At 42.6% G+C, this 26,027-nt stretch overlaps 2 protein-coding genes across 2 annotated transcripts in view; both read right to left on the reverse strand.

Annotated features, from left to right (window-relative positions):
- Positions 1-10,787, reverse strand: part of ZDHHC20 (zinc finger DHHC-type palmitoyltransferase 20) — a 45,119-nt gene extending 34,332 nt beyond the window's left edge. Inside the window, exon 1 of the mRNA XM_050915620.1 lies at positions 10,670-10,787. Within this exon, the coding sequence (XP_050771577.1) occupies positions 10,670-10,787 (118 nt within the window). The remainder of the gene's footprint in view (positions 1-10,669) is intronic.
- A 9,419-nt stretch (positions 10,788-20,206) lies between these two features.
- Positions 20,207-26,027, reverse strand: part of MICU2 (mitochondrial calcium uptake 2) — a 149,346-nt gene continuing 143,525 nt past the window's right edge. The window contains exons 11-12 of the mRNA XM_050914970.1: positions 22,707-22,864; positions 20,207-22,419 (exon numbers count right to left, since the gene is read on the reverse strand). Coding sequence (XP_050770927.1) covers positions 22,315-22,419; positions 22,707-22,864 — 263 coding nt within the window. The 3' untranslated portion in view covers positions 20,207-22,314. The remainder of the gene's footprint in view (positions 22,420-22,706; positions 22,865-26,027) is intronic.

Raw genomic sequence — 26,027 nt, forward strand, 5'->3', positions numbered from 1 at the left:
AGGATAATCAGCTGGTGTTGACAGAGTGCTAGTACCATATGTTGTATGGAGTTGTCTTATATACTCTGCACAAGATTAGGTGTTCTGCAGGTAATACTAGAAACCATCAATATATTTAAAGTAAAAAACCAAAACAAACCAAAAAACCACCCAACCAAAAAACAACATACAATTCATTCTCGTAACAGAATTTTTCAGGTAATTAAGGAGTTACCATTTCTTTTCAAAAAAAGAACACTCTTCACTAACTCGTGGTTCTGACTGCCAGTCAATACCTGCCTTGAATATTAAGGTCACTCAAAGCTGAGTGTCTTATGGCTCAGGATGCTACTAGTAAATCCATTTACTTCTACTCTAGACAGATGAAAATAGAGCAACAGTCTTTATTTAGCTATTCCACACAGCTGTGAGGTATGACAGCAGGAGAGCAGAGGTGTCAGTTTGCGGGGAACAAAAATTCCAGACACAGCTTCTGTGACCTGCAGACATGAACCATCGCCCAGTGGTGAGAACTGTCAGCAGATGGTAGGGATCCACTTTGTTAATCAGGCACCCTTCTTTGCATTTGGCTTCGGACTCTTCCAAAATCAGTTGTCTCCTTACTTACTGGCCCCGCTTGCAACAAGTGCTTCCTCAAATATTAGGATAAAATCTCCTTGCAAAACTCCATGGATAAAATTCTCCTTGTAAATCTCATTACCAAGTATTAGGCATTCTGTTTTCCAAGAGAAGGATTTTGCTGCTGCCAAGTTCATTGGGTAATGGGAGAAATCAAACTGCCCAGCAAGCTGACCTCCTCTCATGCATTACGTCACTGGATTCTTCAAATGAAGTTTTAAGTTCAGTTTTTTTGTAACATTGGTCAGGTTTGATTGGTATTTGCCACCTGAGATTAAATATGGAACTACCTGTGATGAGAAGAGCTAATTTTCTGCCAGCAACACATTAACAACATAGAAGCCAGTAATGTAAATTACATGAACTCCCATCAAGATATTAGTAAGCCAAGCTTTTGAATAGAGCCTTTTAAGGAAGTTTTGTTTTGAAAAACATGTAATTTAAAAACATGTCTGTTAGTTGTGGGAAACTTTAATGGTGGGGAATTCACGTCTTCAACATACTGGACTTGTAAATATTAATAAATATTTAATATTTTATTATTTTTATTATTAAAATATTTATGGAATAAATAAAGGTTCAAAGACTTCTCATGGTGATTTAGAGAATCTGTCCATATATGGCTCATCAAGTTGGTTGGTAACAAATGCTGCCATCTTTTGATGCTGGAGGCTTTGCTGCTTGTTCTTCCTTGCAAAACAAAATGTCACTCATTAAACCTTACTTGGACTGAAACATCTCAGGACAAACCTTTACTATAGCTAAAGCTACTTCCTCTAGTTTCTTTGCAAAAAGGAAGAAATAACCAGTGACTCCCCAGGAACATAACAAAAGATCCAGGTGGTGCAGAGGGGAAAAAACATCAGCGATAACAGGACAGAAAGTTTTGGCTAGACGACAAGGTCAGAAAGACATGTTTTTGTTGCACCAGGTCTCATTTAACTACCAGACCACTTAGGAACATGAAAACGTGACAGCACAAAGACTGCACAAGCCACTGCAAAGGGATTTTTGGATAGTCCAGAAGATCTATACTAAAACTTAGAAAGTACTCCAGAGTAAACAGAGAGGCAAGCATACAAAAGAGCGTAGCCTATCATCCATATAGCTCTCATTCAGTAAATATTGCTTCCAATAAATAAATAAATAAAATACTCAGAGCTCACCTGCCTGCTGACAGTTCACCACATATTCTTGGAAAGCATTAACTCAGGACTCTGTAAAAAGGTCAGCTGAAATACTATAAATCCTAATGCAACGTGTGCCAGTGGAAGAAACAGTGCTGCCTACTACACCTCAGAGATGCATTAGGCCTCCCATGGCAAAGCACTGGATGTAACACAGCAGGACTGGCAAACTGCCTAGCAAGAAACGAGTTTGACACGTGCATGACACCCAAGAGAATTAACTTTTGCTGTCATCTTCCTAGGATATCACATATTGTAATACAGTTGCAAGAATATCTACATTTGCAGGTGAAGTACTGGAGTGTGGTACACTTGTGGGAGAAAATGTTTGTGAAGAACAAGAAATTATTGCCACTGGTTTAACACGTAAGTCAGGAACCACACTGAGTTACGGCAAGTTAGATCAGGAAAGTGATTACTTCTAAACATCTACAACTAAGTGCGACGTGACCCAGACCCTTAAACCTGCTGCCTCCTGAGAAGCTACACAGAAACATAAACTGGGATGCGATCAGGAGGTGCAGCCACTTGCCTAAAGACTCCAGAGAAGCTGTGCAGCAAGAGGAGAGCACTGTCACACAGTAGGAGACTATCACAAAACCAGGCAGCTGAGGCATGGCAGCACAGCTCCTGATGCCCTGTATGTGTCTAACAGCTCTCCCAGATGGTCGTTTCTGCTCACAAACTGATCCCTGTTTCCACTCCTAATGGCTCCTTGGCAATAGGGTTTCCCAAGTGGCTCTGCAAATGTGGGAAGTAGGGAGAAACACAGGATATTTACAAGTTTGAGAATGTCAATAGAAAAAAGCCACACAAAAGAGAGAAAATGACTGAATCTAGTGCTCAATGGTCTTTAAGCTTCCCTTTGTCTAAATACATAATTTGTCTAAATTATGAATTATTTAAAAAGTTGAAGCCTACCCTCTGCACCAGTTGCTGCTTTAGCTTTATCTCAGCGGCTATCTACCCTGCAACACAGCAAGTAATATCTCTGTATGCAATTACCAGGCTGAACTCAAGCTTTTTAAAATATATAATTATTTAAAAAAAAAACAAACAACAATGTGAAACTTAAGGAGTAGTAGATTAAACTGATAAAAATAGACATACACAAAACATCCCCACAAAAATCCTATGCACAACTTGCACCCTTTTCCAGATACTGTAAAAAAAGACCTGCATGTTAGTTACATAGGATTTCTCAGAACAGAAACCAAATTTTGCTCTGTTCTGGGCTCCTTTTGCAATGTTTGGGTAAATCTGCATGTCACAAACCCATAGACCTGAAAGCTTTGGGTACCATCAATCCCAGCATTGTGGAAGTACACTTCACTTCTCTGTTTTTTTAATCCAAACTTGACAAACCTAAAAGCAATGACTACTTGTCAAGAAGAATGGTACAATAACAGGTTCTCTGCATTCACACTATACCAAGGCAGTAGCTGAGGCACTTAATGTAAGTTTTAAGTCTACCACAGACAACTGCAAACCAGCTTATAAAATAACTGTCTGTTTAGGTCTCTTCAAACAAATCATGTCTGCTCCTCTCAAGGTTACTTAGATTCAATCTAAATTTTGTTTCATTCTCTCTGCAGCAGCAGCTTGCCTAATTCCAGATGAATTATTACTTCCATCTCTAAAATTTTTTGTCCAAAATAGGCTAAAAAAAAAAGAAAGAAGCAAAAAGAAAAAACAGCCATCTCCCTGCTTACTGCTTCACAAGAGATGCATAAGAATTCCCCACTCTGGAGACGAACACACATCATGATGCACAACTGAAATACCACAGACAAAAAACCCCTGCATAAAACCCTCACTCGATCTCTCTGTAAATCATATGATTAAAATGGTTTCATACTTCACATTTAAGACAATGCTGCACCATATATAGCATCAGAGAGCGTGCTGCAGAAACTGCAAAGGCAAAACACGCTGTTCTTGTGATCCAGTTCACTTCGACAATCTCATAAGACAATTTTAATAGCCAAAAGGGAACATGAATAAGGAACAGATGAGCCATTTGGTCTTTCGAAAAAAAGGAAAAGCAGAGGCTTGAAATACTGCAGAGGAGGAACTTGATTTTTAGCACAGATAAGACAGTCAAAGGTTACGTAGGAGGCACTCCACTGAGGATTTGGGGGGGGGGGGGAGCAGAACAGGGGGAAAAGTCTGGGCTTTTTTTCTTGACCCAGGACAGGAGGAGTTAAGCACATCCCACAGAAAACAATTTAGTCACAGCAGAAGGAGGTAATATTGGGGAAGTGGCTAAAAGAACAAATGTATTTGTTGCAGTCTCATTATCCCTTTTATACCCGATTCACCTTGGTGGAGATTTGGCTTACACAGAAAAGTGGCCTGTGGTTACTTCTCAAATGTTTCTATTAAATTTCATACATACTAATGAGAAAAATGCATACTCTTGTCCTGTTACAGGAAGAATATGCACCAGGTGGGGAGGAGTTAAATGACTGAGTTGAAAATTCCATAAAAGCTGTTTTGGGAAACTCAGGAACCTACAGTTTATAACACTTGTACGGAAAGTATATGTTAAACCAGTATAAAGTCTTACCAGTTGTAGGACACTGTTGAACAGAAAGAGTTGGATAAACACTGACGTACTGAATAGGTGAAAAATGAACCCCATGAGCCCTCAGCATTTACAGGCACAATTTTAGACAGACAACTAGGATTTCTCCTACTCCCATCTTCCATCACAGGCAGTCTCAAGTTCCAAAATTAAAGCAGGTACAGTGCCATCCAAGTGTTTCACTTCAGCTCAGTCACCAATCTTCGTAACACCGTAAATTCTTTGATTATGGAAAGCACGTCTATATTAACTCATAAAAATATGAGCTGCTAGAGAATAAAGTTTTAATTATTTACATTTCAATAGACAGCAGAACCTGAAGTTCACAGTGTGCAGAGGGTCAGAGACCACAAGGTAATGTCTACTGAAAACATACACTTGAAATTCTGGTCCTTTTATCCATGGCATCTTGTAGGAAAACTGGGAGATGAGTAAATGATGGAGTAACATAAAATTCACTTTCGTTTTTAATCAGGGGTTTTTAGTTCACTGTTCTAACTCTAAAGGCATACAGAAAGCTCCTACTGTTGTTACCAGAGAAAAATTTGAGAGTAGAAAAATTTGAGACAAGTTATTTTTCATAATCTTAAATACTCATACTATCCAAGCCCTTTCAAACCAAGAACAAAAGCTTTTTAGTCCACATCTAAAAGGCGATCAGGAAGCGCTGCAGCAATTAGCGATCACAGCTACAACAAAAGAGTAACACCACAAGCAGAGTTCCTGCTTTGGCTCAGATACTTGTGCTCAGCTCCCTGCTTTCCCTAAGCCCCTTTCCTCCCCTACTCCAAAGCCATCCTGCCCATGGACCAGTTTTGGCCAAGTTTTGAAGCTTCCTGGAAATCTCACACTAAGTATATGCCAGTAAGTTTCACCAAAGCTGTTGCATGGGTAGAAGACACAAGTCCACACTACCTGTTAGGAAATAGCTGCTCTGAGCTCAGGCACTCATTTTCTGCCTGCCCCCCGGCAAGCTAAGCAACACCAAACTAGCTGCTGCACCACACTTCTTTTTGACCAAATGGTAACTAGGGATCAAGGAAAGATGCCAACTACTGCAGAACTGTCAGGAACAGTTTAGCAGATACAGGGGAAAACTGATGTGGAGGCCCAGGGCTGGGGTTGGCACTGCAGATAGAAAGCCGGGAGGGAGAAGAGGGATGGAGTCCTTCCACCAGCAGAAGAGTAGGAAGAGCAGACACAAGACAACTCCCCAAGAAACCAGGCTGACTAGTTCTTTTGCTGTTCGAACATTTTTTTCATTAGAGGACTGCCAAGAGAGCAGATTTCATGCCATATAGAAGGCACATGCCAACCCATCCTTATAAACTAATATGACCATTACAGTGCAAAGCACCATATAAGAAGATAATCTTTCCACTCAATCTGAGCGTCTAGTTTTCCAATACATTTGTATCCAGTCTGAGCACCTCAAGAGGAATTCTACTTACTCATAATAACAGAAAAGGTTCTCATTTAAGATGATAATATGCACGCTTGAGCTGAGACACTACAACACAACTAAGTGCATCTGAAGCGGTTAGATTTCTTTATTTTGAAATTCATGAGAGGCACATAAACATAGTTAACTTACTAATGACCTAACCTGTTTAATTTGCTGTTCCTTTTTTTGAAAGCTAACCCACTTTTCCTACGGGAATGCTTTTTGCATGCTTAACATGCAAATGTTGTACTTCAGTGCTGATACTTTAGCTTTTTCTGTAGTTTGAAATCAGAAGTTACTGACACACTGCTCTTAATATCACCTTGCCATTGCTTGATAGCTACTGCATTAGCATTTTCAGTAGAGATTTCTTCTGGAGGAGGCAGATGGAATTACCTTCTCTCCGTTTATGCACTAGACTCTTCAAATGGGAGCATTACAACAGCTCACCATGTGCTTCTCATGTGGAGTGCGCTTTGGGGAGATCAGAGCTATCTTCCTACTGACAAGAGCTACTGCAGTTTCCTGGAACAGTAAGGAGTTCAATTTGTACCATTAACATGAAGTTATGAATTCTAAATTACAAACTGCTTTGTTTGCCAGGATTTTAGACACATTAGACATTACACCATATTAAAAAACCCCAAATCTTTCTGTAAGTAGATGCTATGAAAAGAACACACAACTAGTTACCCCTGTAGCTTTCAAAATCACATTTTTCCATACTTTGTGGAGTTTGAGGCATGAAAACACTCATACATTTACAAGACTAGTAAATCCATAAAACAAGCCATTCTCTTTACAACTCTCGGCTCAGAAGAGCCAGGACTGTGCTTTTCAGAACATACAGTTCTCGCTATAGAAGTAAAACCCTAACCTGAACAAGATGATTTTTTTTTTTTAATAAAACCAGCCAATACATCTTAGTTATGATCTGCAGACAACTCAGCCAAAGTTAATTTTCTCTTTTTCTCAGTGCAGACTGCACTACCAAATTCTGCTAGTGTTTTAGCAAAAGGGTTGCCTGTAGGAAACAGGCTGGCTTCACCCACCAACTCCTACTACGTGTGTCAAAACAATGTCTTCTGACCATCGTCTAGCCAGTCTGTATTACAGCCGATCACCTACAAAACCATTTGGAACAGGTAATAAGATACAAGTCAGCCATAAGTGAAAACGAACCACAAGAGAAGAGCTCCACTCTTTCTGAGCTTCTGAGGGATGTGGTAAGCAGATACAATCAGTTCAATTCACTAATAGCCTAATACAGCCATTGTTTACAAAAGCAATATTAAAAGCAAAACATGTTTTGATAACAAGAAAGAACACATGAAATGGTTTTAAACTAATGAAAAGCTATTTTACAATATCCCTTTTGTATTTCAAGGTGTGCTTTCTTGCAAACAGAGCTCTGGGCAAGTTATGTGTGAAAAGAAGAAATAATCTAGTAAGAAAGTATTCATTCATGTTTTTCTACTTTAAAACATTTCAAAAAATCTGAATGAGATGTTGCCTCGAGTCTTCTGCAGTTCCTTCAGTTACAGGTGTTTCTAGATTTTTTTCCACTCTGCTGACATTCCCTCAACCTCTATGCATTCAGTGAGACAGGGCCGTTTTCACCTTTCCAATTAGCTTAATAGCTAATTTACCTGATGGATCACAACTACACAGGAATAGTGGTCTAAATAAGCCACTGTTCACCAGCATACAACAGCAATGCTTCAGAGATACACGATGCTGGCAGTTTCCATGGGAGGAAAACAATGAATCTCATGTCTCAGCTCATGAATCTCCTCTAATCTTATCCACACCAGTCCTCCTCAGTGTTCACAGCCAGTATGTAAGTAATATAATTTAGGGTTATAGAAGAGGCATAACCAAGTAAATACATACTAGCAGTGAATTACAGGGTAAGCCTGAGTCCATCAGACACCAAAAGCAAGACATCGAGCAATACGTGAGAACCCCAGCAGAGGGGGGTGGGGCAAGCAGCACAGAGAAGCAAAACTGAAAGGGAAGGGGTGATGTGATGAAAGCAGCAGCCCCAACTTTACTATACCATCTTCTACTTCATTAGGAATCTTTTATAATATTACATTAAGTTTGGCTTCCCACTTGATCTACTAACTGAATACATATGTTTGACCTTTAATACGTGAGCAGGGACTACAAGGAGAAAAAAAAACAGGAAGAAGTAGTTGGGGGAATGAAGTCTTTCTCTCTTCCTGCTTCCTTGTTAGCTTCACATCTTAAGAGTTATCTAATCTTTAAGAATAACCTTTGAAAAAACACTGGTGTCTGTGGGGTTTCAATTTCTCTTTTACTCTCGGTATTTACTTGAAATTTTCTATGGTATCTCCTCTTTTCTAAAGCTTCTCTTCCTCCATCCGTCTTTCCTTTACCCAGGCACACATCAGCTGCATATTGTGCCCTCTGCCAAAGCCACAGAAGTGCAACAAGCCGTAAGCCCTGCTTCTGTACCTGCTGTATGTGAACGTCTGCAGAGACCAGTGTCACCTCATTCATTCGTCGTGCGCTAAAGGCGCATCCTTGCTCTTCTTCATAGTACACAGTGCAGTAGTTCTCAAACCAAAATAAAACATAGGGAGCACTATAAATCCTCTCTATGCTCATTGGAACTCAACTGCAGTGTAAAAGAAAAACACACAAAGGAAAAAAAAACCCACCAAAAACCCTCCAAACACAACCCCCCTTTCCTCTCCCTTGATGAGATGACCTTTTATCAAGAGCGTAAATAAAATTCAAGAGGTTAAAAAAAAAAAAACAACAAACAAAAGCACCCCCTCAAAACCCACAACAGAAAAAACCACAGAAAAATAAAATCCTTGGTCGCCAAGTATGATTTAGACAGGTAACAACTGTAAAATTCAGTGACAGCAATAAAAATCAGTAAGTAATTTTCTTATTAAACGAACACTTTTTCTTAATTGTCTGGATGTGCAGATGTTAAGAATAGAGCTGATCTGTGAGCAAAAGTGCCAGACGTCTAGAAACTAGATTTATAGATGTGAAAGTTCTCGCATAAACAGGAACCCACCCTTCCAATAATTTTCACACATATGAAACCCTAATGAGCTCAGAAGGGCTCTTTGCAGCTTCTCTATAGCTGTGAAGGAGAAATTATTCACCAGCACCCAGCCCTGACCCACTCTGTGATCAAGACACAGAGCTGGGACTTGGGAGGTCGAGGTTCTGTTCCCAATTCAGCCAGAGACCACCTGTGCGACCCTGGGCAAGTCTCTTAAATCTCCAAGTGAGAAGAAACTCATAGCCCTTATCTGCCTTTTGTCAGACTGGTCAGACTGTAATGGGTACAGAAAACCTTCATGTCACACCTGTAAAATGTGAATCTATAACCTCACACAGCCCCTCTCAGGACTACTTTAACAACTACCCATGCCCCAGACCTCCAGTATTAAAGACTGTCTAAAATTTGGTTCTAAGCATTTATAGTTTTAAGCACGATTCTCCCAGAAAACCAGTACTATTTACTCACACAAACAGACAACTACACCATAGTAATCTGACAAGTTTGGATACACTGACATATTTGCAACTCTTTTATGTCAACATTTCACATAGTATCTCAACAAGCGTTATTTTACAACTCTATTTCTACTATTTTAAGTCCAAATAACTTTTTGCCTGTAGTTCATGTTCCAGTCCACATATGTAAAGCTAACACAAAAGGCTGTGAAATACCATGGGCATTCAGAAAAGTTATCCAAAAACCTAAGTGCTGCAGAAAAAAAGTAACTGATTATTTCTAAAGGAAAGATGTACTTGCAAGCCTTTTATTTATAGCTAGGGATATCGAAGCACATATTTTACACCAATAGCAAGAAGTACAAGGACCTACAGACACTAGGTAGACCTATATGTAGCTTAAAATAGTTCTTTGTACTTTTGGGTTTTTTTTTATTTTCATTTCAGCTTCCTTACTTAAACATGCTAAACGCTCAGTAACGTGTTCCTTAGTTTTCCTACGCTGCTTCCAAGTTTTACCAAGTCTGACAAATACTGCGCATCATTGTGCCGCTCTGTTTACCCTGCCCAGAGAAAGCCAACATCCTCCTGAAGTTTCCTCCTGAAGACAGAAAAGGGTAAATATCATCCTGACCGACACCGCCTGCAAGTCAGATTTACATAACGCCGAGCCCTTGTCCAGAAAGCCTTGACGCAGCCTGACAAAACCCCATAAGCCCTAAATCCTTTCCTCTGCCTACTTAAGCGGGATGTTTTCAGCCTCGTTACGCTTCAGTGACACTGGGCTTCTTAATTAGAAGGGGGGGGGGAGAGTAAATACACGCATAAGGTGGTCAAGGAGTTACGTGATACATCAGTAAGACGGACTAACAACAGAAAAATAGAAAGGGGAAACTTCTGCCGGGGAAGGGCAGGGAAGTCCCTGCCCCTCACCGCCTCCCTGAGGGGCCTGTCCCGAAACGAAGTGCCCCGGACCCCCCGCCTGGACCTCCTCTCCCCCGTCCCCGTCCTTCGCTTCTCCACAGGCGACCCCGGGCCGGGACCCCGCCGCCATGAGGCGCCTGAGGCCGGGCTCCCGCCGTCCTCGCCCGCGGCCCCGGGAGGGCGCCTGAGGCGGGGGGACAACAGGTAAACCCGGCCCCGGAGGGAGCGCCTGAGGGGGTGGTCTCCTCTCGCCCGCCTGAACGAAAGCCTGAGGCGGGCGACGGGAAAGGAAACCCCGCCGGGGCGCAGGGGAGTAGGCGGCCCCGGAGGAGTCGAGTGGTGAGGTGTCCTCCCCGCCCGGCTGGCAGCTCCCAGCGCCCGCGACCCTCCTCGTCCACTCACACACACACAGCTCCACCACGTAGGCGTAGTAGGACCAGGCCACGACCAGGGCGATGAAGGCCACGGGCACCCAGGCCAACACCTTCTGGCAGCACTTGAGGACGTGGGACGGCGCCATCTTCCCTGCCGGGCCACCGCAGGAGGCATCAGCGCCGGCGCTGCAACGGGCGGCGGCGGCTGCAGCTAGGGCCGCCGCTGCGGAGCCGGCCCCGGGCGGGCGGGCAGGCCCTGGGCGGGCCGCAGTGGGCGGGAGAGGGGCGGCCCCGGCGTCCGCCACCGCCTCCTTCCCGCGGGCGCCGAAACGCTTCAGCGTCCCGCGGCCCTCCGCTGCCTCCGCCGGCCGCCCGTCGCCCTCCGCCGGGAGGGAGGCGAGCGGGTCCCCCTCTCACAGGAGGGGTCGGTCGTGGGCTTTGCACTGGGCGGGATCCTCCTCCAGCCATAAAAGCTGGTCTGAAACCTCAGCGCTGCTCTTTTGCGGTCCTGACCGGGCGAGCGGGTCGGTGTCGGGCACAAAAGCGCCGGGACGGGTCTAGGCAGCCATACCCGGGGCCCTGTGCCGGGCTCTTACCGCCTCCCGCTCACCAAGTCCATGCAATTAGAGGCCTCAAACAGTTTGTTGGATGCCGCAAAGAATATTTATTTGTAAATAAGTTACTGTGCTGTTTTCTGAACTTCAGTTAATGCCTGACAACTGCGGACAGCACCACGACCTTCCTGAAAGGCATCGCCCCAGGCGCTCCTTTGCGGGGCTGATCCTCCTCAACGTGGACGTTTGTAAGGCTAGAAATTTTTAGCCTTACTATAGCGTTACTATCGGTAGGATGCCGGGGTTGGAACGGCCCGTGGCATGACAAGATCCCCATTTCTCTTCAAAATCAAGAGGGTGCTTGTGCCGGGTGCGCTTCCCCCGCTCTCGGGCGGCGGCGGCGGCGGCGGCGGCGGCTCCCGCGGGGCTCTGGCGCCACCTGGCGGCGGCGGGAGGCGCCGGCGGGGCCGCCCGGGGCTGAGCCGGACCTGCCCTGCGGGGCCGGCAGCTCCGGCGGCGGGAAAGCTCTCCGGCCCCGGGAGCATCTGAAAAGATAAAATCCCTAGGGCGAGGGGTAAGGCTTTAACAGCCCAGAAGTGCGGCACGGGGAGAGGTGGTGCCCCGAAAGGAGAAGGCTTGGGAAAAACAGCAAGGGGGGGCTGGCTGGTGTGGGTGGGCAGAACCGGGGCTTTGGGACCACGCAGTCCTTTTGAGTGTGAAGAGGCTACGTGGGTGGTAACGGCGACAGGATTGCCTGGGCAGAAGGCAGGGGCAATTATTATGGCCTTGCCTGCTGATGAGATGATGGAAAAAATACTAAGACGAGTGACCAGGAATTCAGAAGACTGTGAGACTCTAACAGCTAGTAGGGAGGGGAGACCTCGGACAAATGCCCAAGCGGCAGCAGCCTGTATGTGTGGGAATGTGCACACGTGTGTGTGTGTGTTCATCTGGGTATCAGCACAGAGGCAGGAAGCAGTGACCGCTGATCTTGACATGTACAGAATAACTGTGGAGCAGGGAGATGTGCCCAGGGACCATAGAAAGACGGAGATCAGTTTGGGATCAACTCTAAGTGTATGGGCATGCTAGAACATGGGAGCAGGATCAGGATGGTAAGGAAGGGGGTTGCACAATTGTTCATAGTAATGCAAGGGCTGTTAAAGGGATTACAGGAGAGGGAGAGAGCTGGTGGAACAGCTTGGTCTGGCCCATTCCTAACGGAGAGCTGGAAGGCGTGGGAGGAGTGACTGGTTACATGGATCGCATCTTGGTTATGGGGACTAGTCACTCTAGAGAAGTACTAACAAGGATAGAGCCGTTTGGATTTAATGTGAACTAGGAAAATCTTGGGCTGATGTGCTGGTTAGCACATCAGGGATATTGTTAAAGTATTCCAGCTCCTCTAATCTTCATTCTGTTTGTTAAAGGTGTAAAAACGTGCAACAGCTGCTGGCCTGTGCTTTCCCTCAAGATCTCAAGGGAGTTTTAACATTTAGCCTCAAGACAATGGGAACAGATTTAAATGCTTGGTGTCCAAGTAATGAGTATTTGTTAATAGTACTTTTAGAAGTAACTGATTTTACCTTGTCGTGGTTTAACCCCAACCGGCAACTAAGCACCACACAGCTGCTCGCTCACTCCCCCCGATGGGATGGGGGAGAGAACTGGAAGAGTAAAAGTGAGAAAACTTGTGGGTTGAGATAAAGACAGTTTAATAGGGAAAGCAAAAGCCGCACACACAAGCAAAGCAAAACAAGGAATTCATTCACCACTTCCCATCGGCAGGCAGGTGTTCAGCCACCTCCAGGAAAGCAGGGCTCCATCACGTGTAACAGTTACTTGGGAAGACGAACGCCATCACTCTGAATGTCCCCCCATTCCTTCTTCTTCCCCCAGCTTTATATGCTGAGCATGACATCATATGGTCTGGAATATTCCTTTGGCCAGTTGGGGTCAGCTGTCCCGGCTGTGTCCCCTCCCAACTTCTTGTGCACCCCCAGCCTCCTCACTGGTGGGGTGGGGTGAGAAGCACAAAAGGCCTTGACTCTGTGTAAGCACTGCTCAGCAATAACGAAAACATCTCTGTATTATCAACACTGTTTCCAGCACAAATCCAAAACATAGCCCCATACATTTAACAATCCTAAATTAATTTGATATTGAAATGCTCTCAGCTAAACTCAGGAAGATGGGTGTGGAAGGGTGAATTTTGAATCCCATGCAAAGTCATTCAGTAACAAACTTGGGATGGTTATCTGATGCAGCGACAACGATAACCACCTGGGATAGCCAAAAGTGGCACGTGGCAAAAGGGACTGCCAATCTAACAGAAAATACCTCTGAGGTGTTCAACTGAACAGTATCTCTGGCTAGTTATTGTACCAAGCACTACTGCTGGCAACTGAAACAGTGAACCAGTGGTTAGATGCTTTTTGTAAGGAGTTCATTCCTTTCTCACGGGCAATACGGCAGAGAGTCCTGTGTCAGGAGGGCACCAGAGGAATGATGCCCATTTTTGTCTTGGGAATGGGATGGAGCTTCAACAACGGGGTGGTGGCTTGGGCACATATTGAAGGAGGGGCATGAACAGTGGGATATAAAACCTTGCATTAGCCTACTGAAAGTCTTTGGTACGGGGCTGTGGAAACCCGATTTACAAGGGGAACGTGTGCATGTAGTAAGACCTTAAGTCTAACCAGCCACTGTTGGAAGTGAACAACTTCACCGCATGTATGATCTGCACCACCTACTGAATCCTGTGGAGCACTGTGGGTATCACCACGTGTCGGTGGGAAGGAGGCAGAATGGGCATTCCAGTGGTATTTGGTAACAGCGAGAGTTGTATGTGTGTTGCCTCGCTGCTAGTGGTAGTGTGGTAGGATAACACAAGCAGAGTGTTTATTTGGGAGGAGTTGGGTGGAGAAAGGATGGTACAAGGGCAGTGAAAAAATGGGTCCAGAAATAGAGAAAATGGGGAAAGGTAAGAACAATGGAGGGGGATCTTCTGACGGTAGGAGTGTGGATGCCTCCATGCTGCAGGAATGCTGACCTGCAGACCCAAACCCACCAGGACACCGGGGGGAACCCCCTTGGACAGCCCTGCTGGACTCCCCATCAGCTCTCTGCCGAAACGACTTGGTGTGGGAGGGTGGAGTGAGGAGGGGTAGGCTTGCACCCTGATACTCAGCAGTGGAGAGGCAAGCAGGATAGGATTGTAATGCAGTATCATGGGGTGTAATCTGCAAGTTTTAAGAATGATGATTAGTTTTAGAGTTGTGTGTGCTTTTAATCATTTAATCACTGTGTTAGTTTCTTAGTAGTGTATTCAGTGAATAAACATTGTACTCTCAAGCCTGCAATCTAAAGGGAAGGGAGCTGGACCTGGGAAGTAAAGCTACAAACAGCTTTTACCAAGCCTGTACTGTGTGTGGCTGGCTGTTACTGTGCACTGACCCTTCTCTCGTCCCTGCTCCCACCACCTTTCATAACAAAATCCCATGACCCTTCACAATAAGCACAATTCCTAAAATGAAGACTAAGCAGCACAGCCATGAATAAAAATAGGCTTAACTGGCAAACGATTCACCGCGCTAGGGAAGACGTGAGGTGATCCAACATGACCCTTCCTATCCGAGTCTTTCTTGCTGATGCTGACTCCAGCTTCATCCACCGCAGTACCGGTGGAGCCACGTGTGTGTTGACACGACCCCCTTTTAGCACGTGTCAGTACTGAGCTGCAGGAACAGCCACCGCGTGTGGTTTGGAAGGAGTCTGATGCTGGCAAAGCTGGAAGCCGTGATATGGCCAGTATTTCTGTTCTGGGTCAGACCGATGCCTTGGGTAGGACAGAAAGCCAGCGACAGCTGCATAAACCTAGGACAGGATGGATGATTTTTGGCCAGCTATTGTCCAGTAACATTTCTGTGCAATGTTTCCATACTGACAGGAACTGAAGTGAAACTGAATTAAACAAGGACAACACCAAGGTTGTGAGGTGGCAGAGAGGGACTATTAATCCTCAGATAGTCCCCCCTACCGAGGAGTTACGCTGCACGAGGAGCCCCTTGGCACAGCTGGCAGGAACTAACATCTTCCACTTCTCAAAGCCATCTGGGTCGTCTCTACAAGGACCTCTTGAGAAGAAAGCAGCTCCTTGAATAGAAGCCAAGCAGCATGGAAGGAAGCTCTGCTAGAAATCACTGAGCGCCTGTTTGGCTTCAAACCACCACACTGCAGCTCATGCAAACTCCGCTGCCTCAGATGTGGGGAAGGACAAGTGATGACACTTGGAGCAGACTCTGGGAAGCCGAACAGCAACTGGGGAACACCATGTCATGGGAATGGCTGCTTACCTCACTCGCATCTGATCCCATAACTGTCAAATAGTGAAAAAAAAAGGTGTCCCTGGTCCATTTCACATTTCACACCTCTGTTTCTGGCTGCCCACCTGCTTTAGCCACAGAAAGAACTGCATGAGAGAAGTGAAACATTTCCCCTTGCAGCCTCAGCACCAGTTAGCGTCTATTGCAGAGTCTTCCAGAGGTTTGTTGGTCTATTTGCAATAAATAGTTCATGCAGGTTGGCAGGAACAGGTGGCAAAATTTACTGCACTGTAAATTACTGTATCATCCCTTTCAACTTTTTTTTTTTAATTAAAAATACAGCTATCAACATTTGCTATGCTTTTGGAAAGGTGTCTGAGAGCAAGACACTGCAAACACTCCAGTTTTTCAGAATTTCTGTCTGTACTATTTAGACCTCATCATCTACAACAATTTCATCTCCATTTTGCTTCTGTATTTTTTTCCTCTCAGAGTTGCTCATCTTAAATTCCAGGAACATGCAATCCCCAGGCAGAAGCATCCCAACAGCCTCTTAGATGGAGACTGATGCAAAATGATAATTTGTCTCATTAGGAATCTTATTTGTTCCTGGCAATATCAGTCAAATCAATTTTTTGGAGGCTTCATGTTTCTGATATACACATAAAACCAACTGAGATGGTGTGAGTATTTGCTCTTCACGTTCCTGTACAGCTCACGTAATCTTGTACACACCAACTGTCAGTGATTAGTTGCCCTTGTTTCCGTTAGGTCAAATTTCTAAATCATGAAGACACACTTTTGCTCAAACAGCATCTTGAAAAATTTAATTTCAGCCATATTGATTTATTCCTTGCTTTCCTAGTGTCCTTTTATTCAGCGATATTCATGTCTCCTAAATTATAATTTCTTCTAATAGCACTTAAAAAAGCTTTGTTTCTTTTAACTTTAGGACCTATGATCTAATTAGTCTTCTTTTGAAATCCGCTTTTCCAAAGATTAGTGGCAAAGCATGACATTTTGGTATCCTTCCTTTTTAACAGTGAATGTAATCATCTGTCCTGTGACTCAGCTATTGTCGCTCTAGGAATTACCTTCTGTGCATTATTTAAGAGATGCACACAACATTTTTAACAATGTTCACTCATTCTAATAGTATCAATTTCCAAGTAGATAAAAACACAGTAAGATGCCACATAATTTAAAAAACATCTGTATCCTGAAAAAAGAAGAGAATTTTAAAACACTTTATTGACAAGTCTTAAACAATTGGTTTTCCTGGGGGTAATTTAGAGCTACTAGTTGCTCCATGGGGTAATATTAAAACTGACAAATTTCCCCTAAAGCAGTGGACCTGAGGCATACAGCGTTGCAGTACAGCACCCCTTTCTCCAGGAAATTGCTCGTTGGATGGTTCCGATTTCAGAATCTACTTCCTTTAGGTCCAAATTTATAAAAGTTTTAAAACAGCTCCTCTCTGAATTTTCACCCTTCACATAAAATAGCACATCAATTTAATAAAAAATGTCCAAATGCAAGTACTTATATTCAGGGACCATTAAAGATGATGAAGAAAGGTGGCATTCACAAAATACAAGTTTAGTCCAGTGAAGCTCATCTTCTGTGCGCCCTTTGCAGTTCATGGAGAAAGGCCTGGTCCTCTGGAGGATGTTTCAGAGCAGCTAGCTGGTGTCCAAAATGACATGAGAAAAAACCCCACATTTCTCTGCATTAACTACAGAGTATTCCTCCTCCCAGCTTTTCAAATCTGTGTGTCTGAAATGGGGCCAACACAAACCCTACGTTTTGCAAGGTGCAGCGCCCGTGCTCCCACAGCCTGTTGCCTTCCTTGTTACTTCCACCACCCGGTCAGCGTGGAAAGGCAGGCCACCCTCAGCCAGGGGCAGAAGAGGAAAGGACAAGCTTCACATTTGGTACGCAGGTGTGGAAAAACATGGCGCTTTGCTTTTCAGGGCACGAGGCGCTCTTTCTAAAACCACGCAGGTGGGTGCACTGTTAAGCAGCTTCCCTGTGGAGGCCGGTGTGCAGAAGCAGCAGTGTGGCTCCCGAGGCCAGCGAGCAGAGCTCTGTGCTAGGGCACTCTGGTTAATGAACTGAAAACATTATTAACTAAGCCAATACCAGCCTTATGGGAAATCTGTCTCTGCATATGTTGCATAATTTTTATATTATTGAACGAACTAGGAATTGTTTAATCAACAAAGCCAGCAGGAAACCTTCAAATAGCAGGAGAGTGAAGAGACATGCACTTGTTTGCCAATTAATTTTGTGCATGCTCAAGCCTCTCAGGTTTCCTGTCCTGAACAGGGCTTTCCACTTCTTGTTGGGTGACATCTTCAGTTTCTCTAGGAGGAGTTTCTGTGGTCAGCTTGGGGGCTAACAGTGTGTGTCTACATACACCACTTTTGATCTTCATGCTTCCCTTGTGACCAGCTGCATTACAGGAGCTGTTGCTCAGTCAACTTGGATCTCACTAATAATGACCACAGCATCATTCGGACATGTATTTTCTGTTCAGAAGGACTGAAGACTTTTTCTGCATTGCAGTAGTTTCCTGACCCAACTGTGACTGTTTTATAGTAAAGATTAAATCTGAAGGCATGAGAGATACTTGCACTCTCTCATGAGAACTCTTGCATGAGAAGAAAACTGCATTTTTAAATTCCAATGTACATTTATTGATCCATTTCTATGCTTAAGTCGAAGTATGGCCAATATGCCTGAATTTTAAAATACTTCTTCTAAATACCTGGGTTTGTTCCCATTCTAGCCCTTTATTGGGCAGTGATCCTTTTTTTGTTATATGCACTGGACATGTGAAGTGCCATGAAACCACAATCCATGGCCTGGCTTGTTTATCTTACTGTCTCATCTCTGCTTTCTAGATAACTCAAGTGTAATCTGTAAACTCTTCAGAGCCAAGACATGGTCTGATATCTACACCCAAAATTCCATGAGCTCTGAGACACCCTGGAGTCCAGAGACAAAACATTTATAATTCCTAAAATTATAAAAACCTTACGTATTCTCCACTGACAGCTTGAAATTAGGAATGAACGTATTGTTCACCCTTTTAATAATACCTGGTTCAACAGACAAGCCAATGCATCCTGATGATACCAGAGTTCAGATCAGGCACTGGCATGTTTCCAGGCACGATCAGTGGCAACCTGTCTGAACCCTGAAAGGAGACAATACACCAGAGGAGATGGAGTAAACCAGAGATTTGCTTTTGACGCAGCCATATAACATCGTGATAAAACTTTTTTCAGTTCTTATATGCAGAATATGTACTCCTCATTGCTTCATATTTTGTTAAAACCCACCAACTTGGTTTGACTTCAGAGGGAGTTTTGCTTTTAGAAAGAGGCTTCCATAAACTGAGACACCAAAATTAATTTCTAGAAACAACCAATGAGTTTCTCTTAGTTCTAGTATATCACACTGCATTTTTGCCTTTGCTTCTTTTAGAAATGAAGAATAAATGTTCTTAAGCAATTGTTTTAAACTAAGCAAACTGAAAGATGTAAAAAGTGTTGTTACAGGGATAAAACTAAAATTCTGTAAATGAGTTATATGCTGTAAATGACTTGTACTTACCCTTGTGTATCCTGAAATATGTTAAATCAATTTTTGAGACTTCTGCAATGTGTAATGTATTCATCTTTATTCTACATAACATTCAGACGCAATGTTGGAGATTTTTTAAAAAATTAATTTTATTTAGTTTTTCTATGTATTTCTGTTCAGAGGAAGAGCTCCTAACATTAAAAAAGTCATAATTGATAAGTTTAACTGACAGACTGGCAGCTGGCATAAACTTTTAACTAAATTGTGTTGAGTAATGCTGACAGACAGGTTGCAAATACCATACAGTTACTAAAAGGAACTAAAACATCTAACGCTAAAACTATGATGGATTCCTTAAAAGACAAGGTCCATCTAAACACGTAAACAGCTCTTTCAATCTAAGATATTAAATATGAGAAATTATTTTAAGACTGTTTTGTAGAGCCTTTTAGTTAAGACAAATAAAAATAGACTACAGATTAAACACAGAGTCTGATTCTTCAAGCCTGATGGACAAGTCTTCCCTGGCCTTCAAAGGAGTTCCTTCCTGGCTGTACTTTCAGGATAACTTCTTCTGAAAATGTTTCGTAGCTCTATTTTAATTCCTAATCAATCATTTAATTTCTTTTTTTACTACAGACACAAAGTTCATTTAAAAATAAGCATATCTGTTTTCTTTTTCCTCTGAACTTGACACCAAAGCTTTTGCTAAAAAATAAAACTTGAAATCGCATTTTTAGTAACTTGTTGCCAAAAGCAGATACTGCTGATTGCATGAACCCAGATACAAATGAGCAATGAGGAATTAAACCTCTAGATAGACTAAAGCTAAAGGAATTGATTTTTCCAAAAGAAAACCAAACAGCTGGTAGGAAGCAAATAATTGGTAAACAAAAGAAACCACAAAAGCAATAAAGAACATCATAAACCTATTAACATTACACAGAATAAAATGTTAAAGAATAATCTCCATTCCAAAGTAAAAATGATTTGCCAAAATATTAACAGCAACAAGTAAAAGGCAGCCTTGCATTAAAGCCAGAGCTGGAACAATGTACATTTTGGGTGAACACACACCCTTTTGTGACACAGAAGTGCTTTACTCGATTGTGTCCTTTTTATTATTTGGTGACGCAAAGCTGGCTGCGGTACTTTGATGCCAGTCCCACTGCCCCACCTTCGCTGCCATTAGCTCTCTCTTAGTCATAGCTCCCATCACCAGAAGAAGCAAGCAACTTCCAAACACACAAAGTAAACCAGCTATCTAATTTCTTGTTGCCCACAGAGCAGTGCATGAGTTCAGTTTGAGGCGGGGAGGCTGAGGCATTTACTGCATTGTATTTCATATGGATTGTCTCCTGGAGGAAAAGGGATCCTTGGTGGTCACTGGTGCCTGATCTTCTAGACAGTCTCAGGATGCCCACATAGCCATGCTCTTGTTCTGGTGGGTGACTCTGGGTGCATGTCCACAGATGACAAGAATACAAGCATTTTCTCTTTAACACAATTTAAATTAAAGCTCCAAGCGAAGACTGTGGAGGGAAGAGCTGCTTTGCTAGCTTCTCACTCTATCTCCCTAGGACAGATCACCGTGCCGAGGCTCGGGCGGTAAGACTCCTCCTCACCACAACCCTGCCTGATGGCTACCAACATACCAAATACATTCTCTGTAATCTCAGTACTCCTTAGGTGGGATCTTTATGGCTTCCTAATGCAGTCGCTCCTGTCCCTCCTCTGAGTGAGGGCTGCTCTGATGTCTACCTATCATGGAAGGTTCCCCTCTCCACCAAAACCCAAGGAAATTACAACAAAACACCTCCTGTTGAGCGTCTATACAACTTTCAGAATAACATAGCTAGTGTCATGCTTAAAAGGGATGGATACTTCCTCACAGAGTGGTGAGATTTCTTGGTTGTTTTTCTTGAGACATTTCCCTAGTCCATCTTTTGAGTCTGTTATCACAAACCTGTCTTGAAACGTTAAGCTTTCACCCCAGCCAAGACAAGTCAGACAACTGAGAGGGGGAAAGAGGAAGAACCTTGAAAGCTTTACCGATAAGTCTATCTCCTATATATAGTGGCCAACCAGGAAGACTGATCTGGACCTGGGACTATCGGCTCCTAAGGTTGTAAGAAAGAAAAAGCATGTAACATGCACACCTGTGTATACATAGATGCACACTATGTTATAGCTAAAAAATGTTCATCTATAATTGCTAAATGTTAATTTTGATCTGTTCCTTGTTTTACTGTTTAAGATCTTATGTCTAACTTTGCATTTTGGAGTAATAAACATTTGTATTTACTTTTTCATTGGACTTTCTATTCCCCCAACACTTGCTTGTTATAACCTTGAACTCCTGAGATACTGCAGAATTCCCTGTCACAACCTTTAGTAAGATAAAGCAACTATTTGTTACACATTCACCTTCTGCAATACAATTAAAGCAAAACAGTTATGACTCAAATTGTAGCTACTGCTGTTTATGATAGAATGAGGATTTTTGCTTCTCATTTATACTATCTGGTATAAAGGTGAGAAGAGGTGTGAGAGACTCAATGCACATTCATAGATCAATGTACAACTTTTAAAGCCTGTATCAACAGTCTTGTATTTCCAGTTTAATATTGTCATCATGAAGGTAGACAAACCAGACATCCACACAGGATCTGGTGGAATCATCCACCAGGAACTAGCACACGAGCAGTTCACAGTAATGAGGGCACAAACCATGTGAATTTTCCTTTTTGATTTAGGATAACTTGATTTGCATGGATTGTGCAAGTGATTTCGCCTTTTGGACCTCTGTCCTTGCCAGAGAAAGAGAACTGCTGTGTTAGTGGCTAACTGAGATGATGTCCACTCTTCCAACAGGAGATGATATCGCTGTGACGTTCCTGCCAGTGGCCACTATTAAATCCTGCGTAACCTGTATGCTACAGCGCAGGGTCAGACTCCACAGAGGAGTAAACAACACTATTCCCTAGAACAAGAGTACTTCCATATGGAGGTCAAAAGTGATAACAGTTCCGTAAACCAAACTGATTGCACTAGAACGATATAAAATTATTGCATTAGAAAGTGGGCTAATTAAGGTTTAACTATAGGAAAAAAAAGAGTATTTTTGATTCAGCTAGTATGTAAACAGGACAGACAAACTCCCCTAAATAACAACATTTATAGCAAAAGAACAATGGACTGCTTTAAAAAGGACTTTTCCCAGTTTGCTTCCACACTTCTTTGGCTCCTTTAATGCTTTCTCTTTTCACACACTTCCAGTAACCTTGAATGCCTTGCTGTTGCGGTACCTGTTAATAAAGTTAAAAGTATGTTTAGCATTTACACAAAAAAGACTCTTATTCACAGACTGTGTAAATATAATATGTAATGCAGTGCTGCTGCTTCCATAGTTCACATGCATAATAACAAGTTCTTGGTGGCTGCACTCCTCCCAGATTCACAAGCAGTAAGGAATACTCAGTTTAAAATATAACATCTTTCTATTCGCTATCTCTATTTGTATTTCTACAAGTGTTAACAAGATAGTTGTAGCAATCATCTGTGGTATTGAAAAACAATGATGTCAGCTTGTTACCCTTAAACCTCGATGAATTCGGTTCCTCAGGACTCCAAGAAACTCGCCGTGGCTGAGGCAGTCATCTCCATCTAGATCAAAAATCTTGAAGATGGTATCCAAAACATTATCTGAGAGCTCCTGTCCTGTTGCCACCTTCACTGCTCTCTTGAACTCAGCTAGTAAAGACATAACATTACATCATAGGTGACTGTGAACTTGTAAAGAAATTGGAAAGCACATAAATAGCAGGATTCTGTACAATTTACAGTGTCTCACGGGTATCCTAACTGGAGAATTTGCAATGTGTGAACTAGTTAACTATTAGGAGGCCTCAGTTGATGCGTTCTTGAGCTTGCTTCATCTTTCATAACACTATCTTTATTAACTGTATGATACATTTTTGAAATGCACTACTTCTCAAGCAACAGTAAGGGTGACAATTTTTGCTAGAAATAGCTGCATGCTGAAAACTTACGTACTTTTGGCTGATACCTGTGCATATGGATGATAAGTGTTTGCCTCACTACGGTCTCATAAAAAATACTACCATTTTATCTCGAACCAGTTTCATGCTAATTCATTCTGCAAGAAAACTCTTCTCCTCAGAGAACAGTATTTTACGATATGCTCCACTTCAACCAACAATCCCCTCAGCAACTCTGTAGAAACACAGACCATCAAATACTCAATGCACTGTTTACAGCATATGGCTTTACATATCTGTAGTTCTGTTTTTTAAAGAAGTAGGCTACCTTCTCTTAAATTATGATTGAAGAGTTTATGAGGATTTATGGCAGAAAAAGCTGTCATACCTCTCTGGAGATCAACTTTCCTCTTCAGCTTTTTGGCCTTCTTTCATTACACTACCATGTGCATTACAGTAATACCTACTATCCCCACTTTTGGTCTTGTGGTGTAAAGAATTTGGAGTTTTGACTCAAGGAAGATGAGAAGATGTGTGGGGTTGCCGTAAAACAGCAGATAGTAAGAGTGAAATGATTATTGTTTATTATAGGAAGCACAATCACAACACATGAATTGGATGCATTTTTGAAGGCATCGCTGAAGTGTGAATTTCAAGGAGGGACTGCAGGTTGTTAAAGTATAGCAGTATTGTAGATTATTACAGCAAGTTGTCCAACTAAGTCATAAATATAGTAATAACGTGGTTCTGCTTTCAGAAACAAGTGCTGTTTATAAATAGTGCTATAAATATGATTAGTTCTGAAGCTTACTAGAAGAAAGAGCACTCCTGACAGCTCTCATCTTTGCCTCTTTGAACAATTCCTGTATAAATGCAGTTGATTAATTTATAGTTGGTTTAAATATAATTAAGTTGAAAATCGTTCTGTAAAAGGATATACCACAATTTGAAAAGGACATGAAATATGGGATGCTTATAGTAAAGTCTTAATTTTGTCTTTAAAAAGATGTTAACTGTTTCAGCTCTTGAAGCTAAATATAAATCCAGAGATGGCACTGCACTTTTTGAACAGAACATGAAGAAAAGGGGAAAGATCTTCTAAAATGGTGGAGCATAATAATCTTCAAACCAAGAGAGAAAAGATGAGCTGCTAACTTAGAAGAAAAAAAGTTTAGAATAAAAGGAAGGACTAAACGACTGTCTTATTTTTAGATAAATATTCATGTGTGTGTACACACATGTACACATATGCAAACAGCAAGACAAAAAACTCAGTGAGATTCGGGAAAGGATTAGACATGTATACATGTAACATCCGTGAGTTACCTCAGGAGCTGACTGTTTTCGATCACAGTATGGTTCAGTGCCTAAACAGAGTCACAACTGCCTGTTTGTTAGGAATGAGTTTTTACAAGGAAACATTACCAGAGCCAACACCAACTGTTGGCCTCATCATCCTTTGGCACTTAAAAATGCGATACTTAATAAAGAAACGAGCTAAACTCTCGTATCTCACTTATGACTATTATTTCACCATTAATTCATCCTCTTTCCTCTCCACTCTTTGTACACCTTGTGCAAATAAAATCTGCCTCCTCCCACAGAAGAAAGATGTTGTCAAACCAGACAGAGGAGGGCCACGAACCCAGCTGGGAACTGGAGCACATGACGGAAGGAGAAGCTGAAGGAGCTGGGGAGAACAGAAGTGTAAGGGGGGATCTTGCTGCAGCCTTCAACTGCCTAAAAGGGGTTATAGAGGAGAGAGCACCATATTTTTCTCAAAGGTGCATGGAGGTAAGACACAATCATTGTAAGTTGCAGCAAGGGTTTGACACAGAAGAGAAGTCTTCACAATGAGAGTGGTTAAGCACTAGAACAGCTGCCTGGAGAGGCTATGGAAACAAAACTGTTCCTGACGGCTGGACTAATTAGTGATGAAAGTCACAAGTTGTAAACCCCACCAATTTTGGCCTTCTTTGCTTCAAACCCCATCCAAACATTTCTCTCTCAAGAATACTGAATTCTCTTCCTGTCTTCTCACATCTCGCTCACCGTTTTCACATGAGCCCATCAAATATTTATTTCAATAAATGTTAATGTCTCATCAAATTTCCTTAGGAACTTTTTATGTTGCTATTTTCAAATAACTTATGAGAGCTGTCCTTCAAGTATAACAAGTAACAACCTCAGGATTATAACAGAAAGCATTTGTATGTCCATGAAACTTTAATTGCATTGCTCCTATTTCTACTACACGGGAAGGAAGCAACTTCCCTCCTCCAAATCTTTATTTTAAAAACCACTTTACTACACTGTTTGTTTTTCATAAACATAGAGAAGGCAGTATGGAGGAATAAATAAAACACAGCAAGGTGCTACAGACCCTGCAAAAGAAGAGATTTCAATGTTTAGTTTCCTCAGAAAACTAGTTTCACTATGAGGAAAAAGCTTTGTTATCATGAACTGCTACTAAAGCATGTATTGTTTCAATAAATCCTTCCTAATCTAGAATTTAAATTGGACTGAGAGCAGCCCTGTGGAGAAGGACTTGGGGATACTGGTGGATGAAAAATTGGGTATGAGCCGGCAACGTGTGCTTGCAGCCCAGAAAGCCAACCGTATCCTGGGCTGCATCAAAAGAAGCATGGCCAGCAGGTCAAGAGAGGTGATTCTCCCCTCTACTCCACTCTAGTGAGACGCCACCTGGAGCACTGCGTCCAGCTGTGGCGTCCCCAGTACAAGAAAGACATGGACCTGTTAGAGCGGGTCCAGAGGAGGGCTACAAAAATGATCAGAGGGCTGGAACACCTCTCCAGTGAAGAAAGGCCAAGAGAGTTGGAGTTGTTCAGCCTGGAGAAGAGAAGGCTCCAGGCAGACCTTATTGCGGCCTTCCAATATATAAAGGGGGCTTATAA

The sequence above is a fragment of the Gymnogyps californianus genome, chromosome 1, assembly GCF_018139145.2.
Source record: "Gymnogyps californianus isolate 813 chromosome 1, ASM1813914v2, whole genome shotgun sequence".
NCBI lineage: Eukaryota > Metazoa > Chordata > Aves > Accipitriformes > Cathartidae > Gymnogyps > Gymnogyps californianus.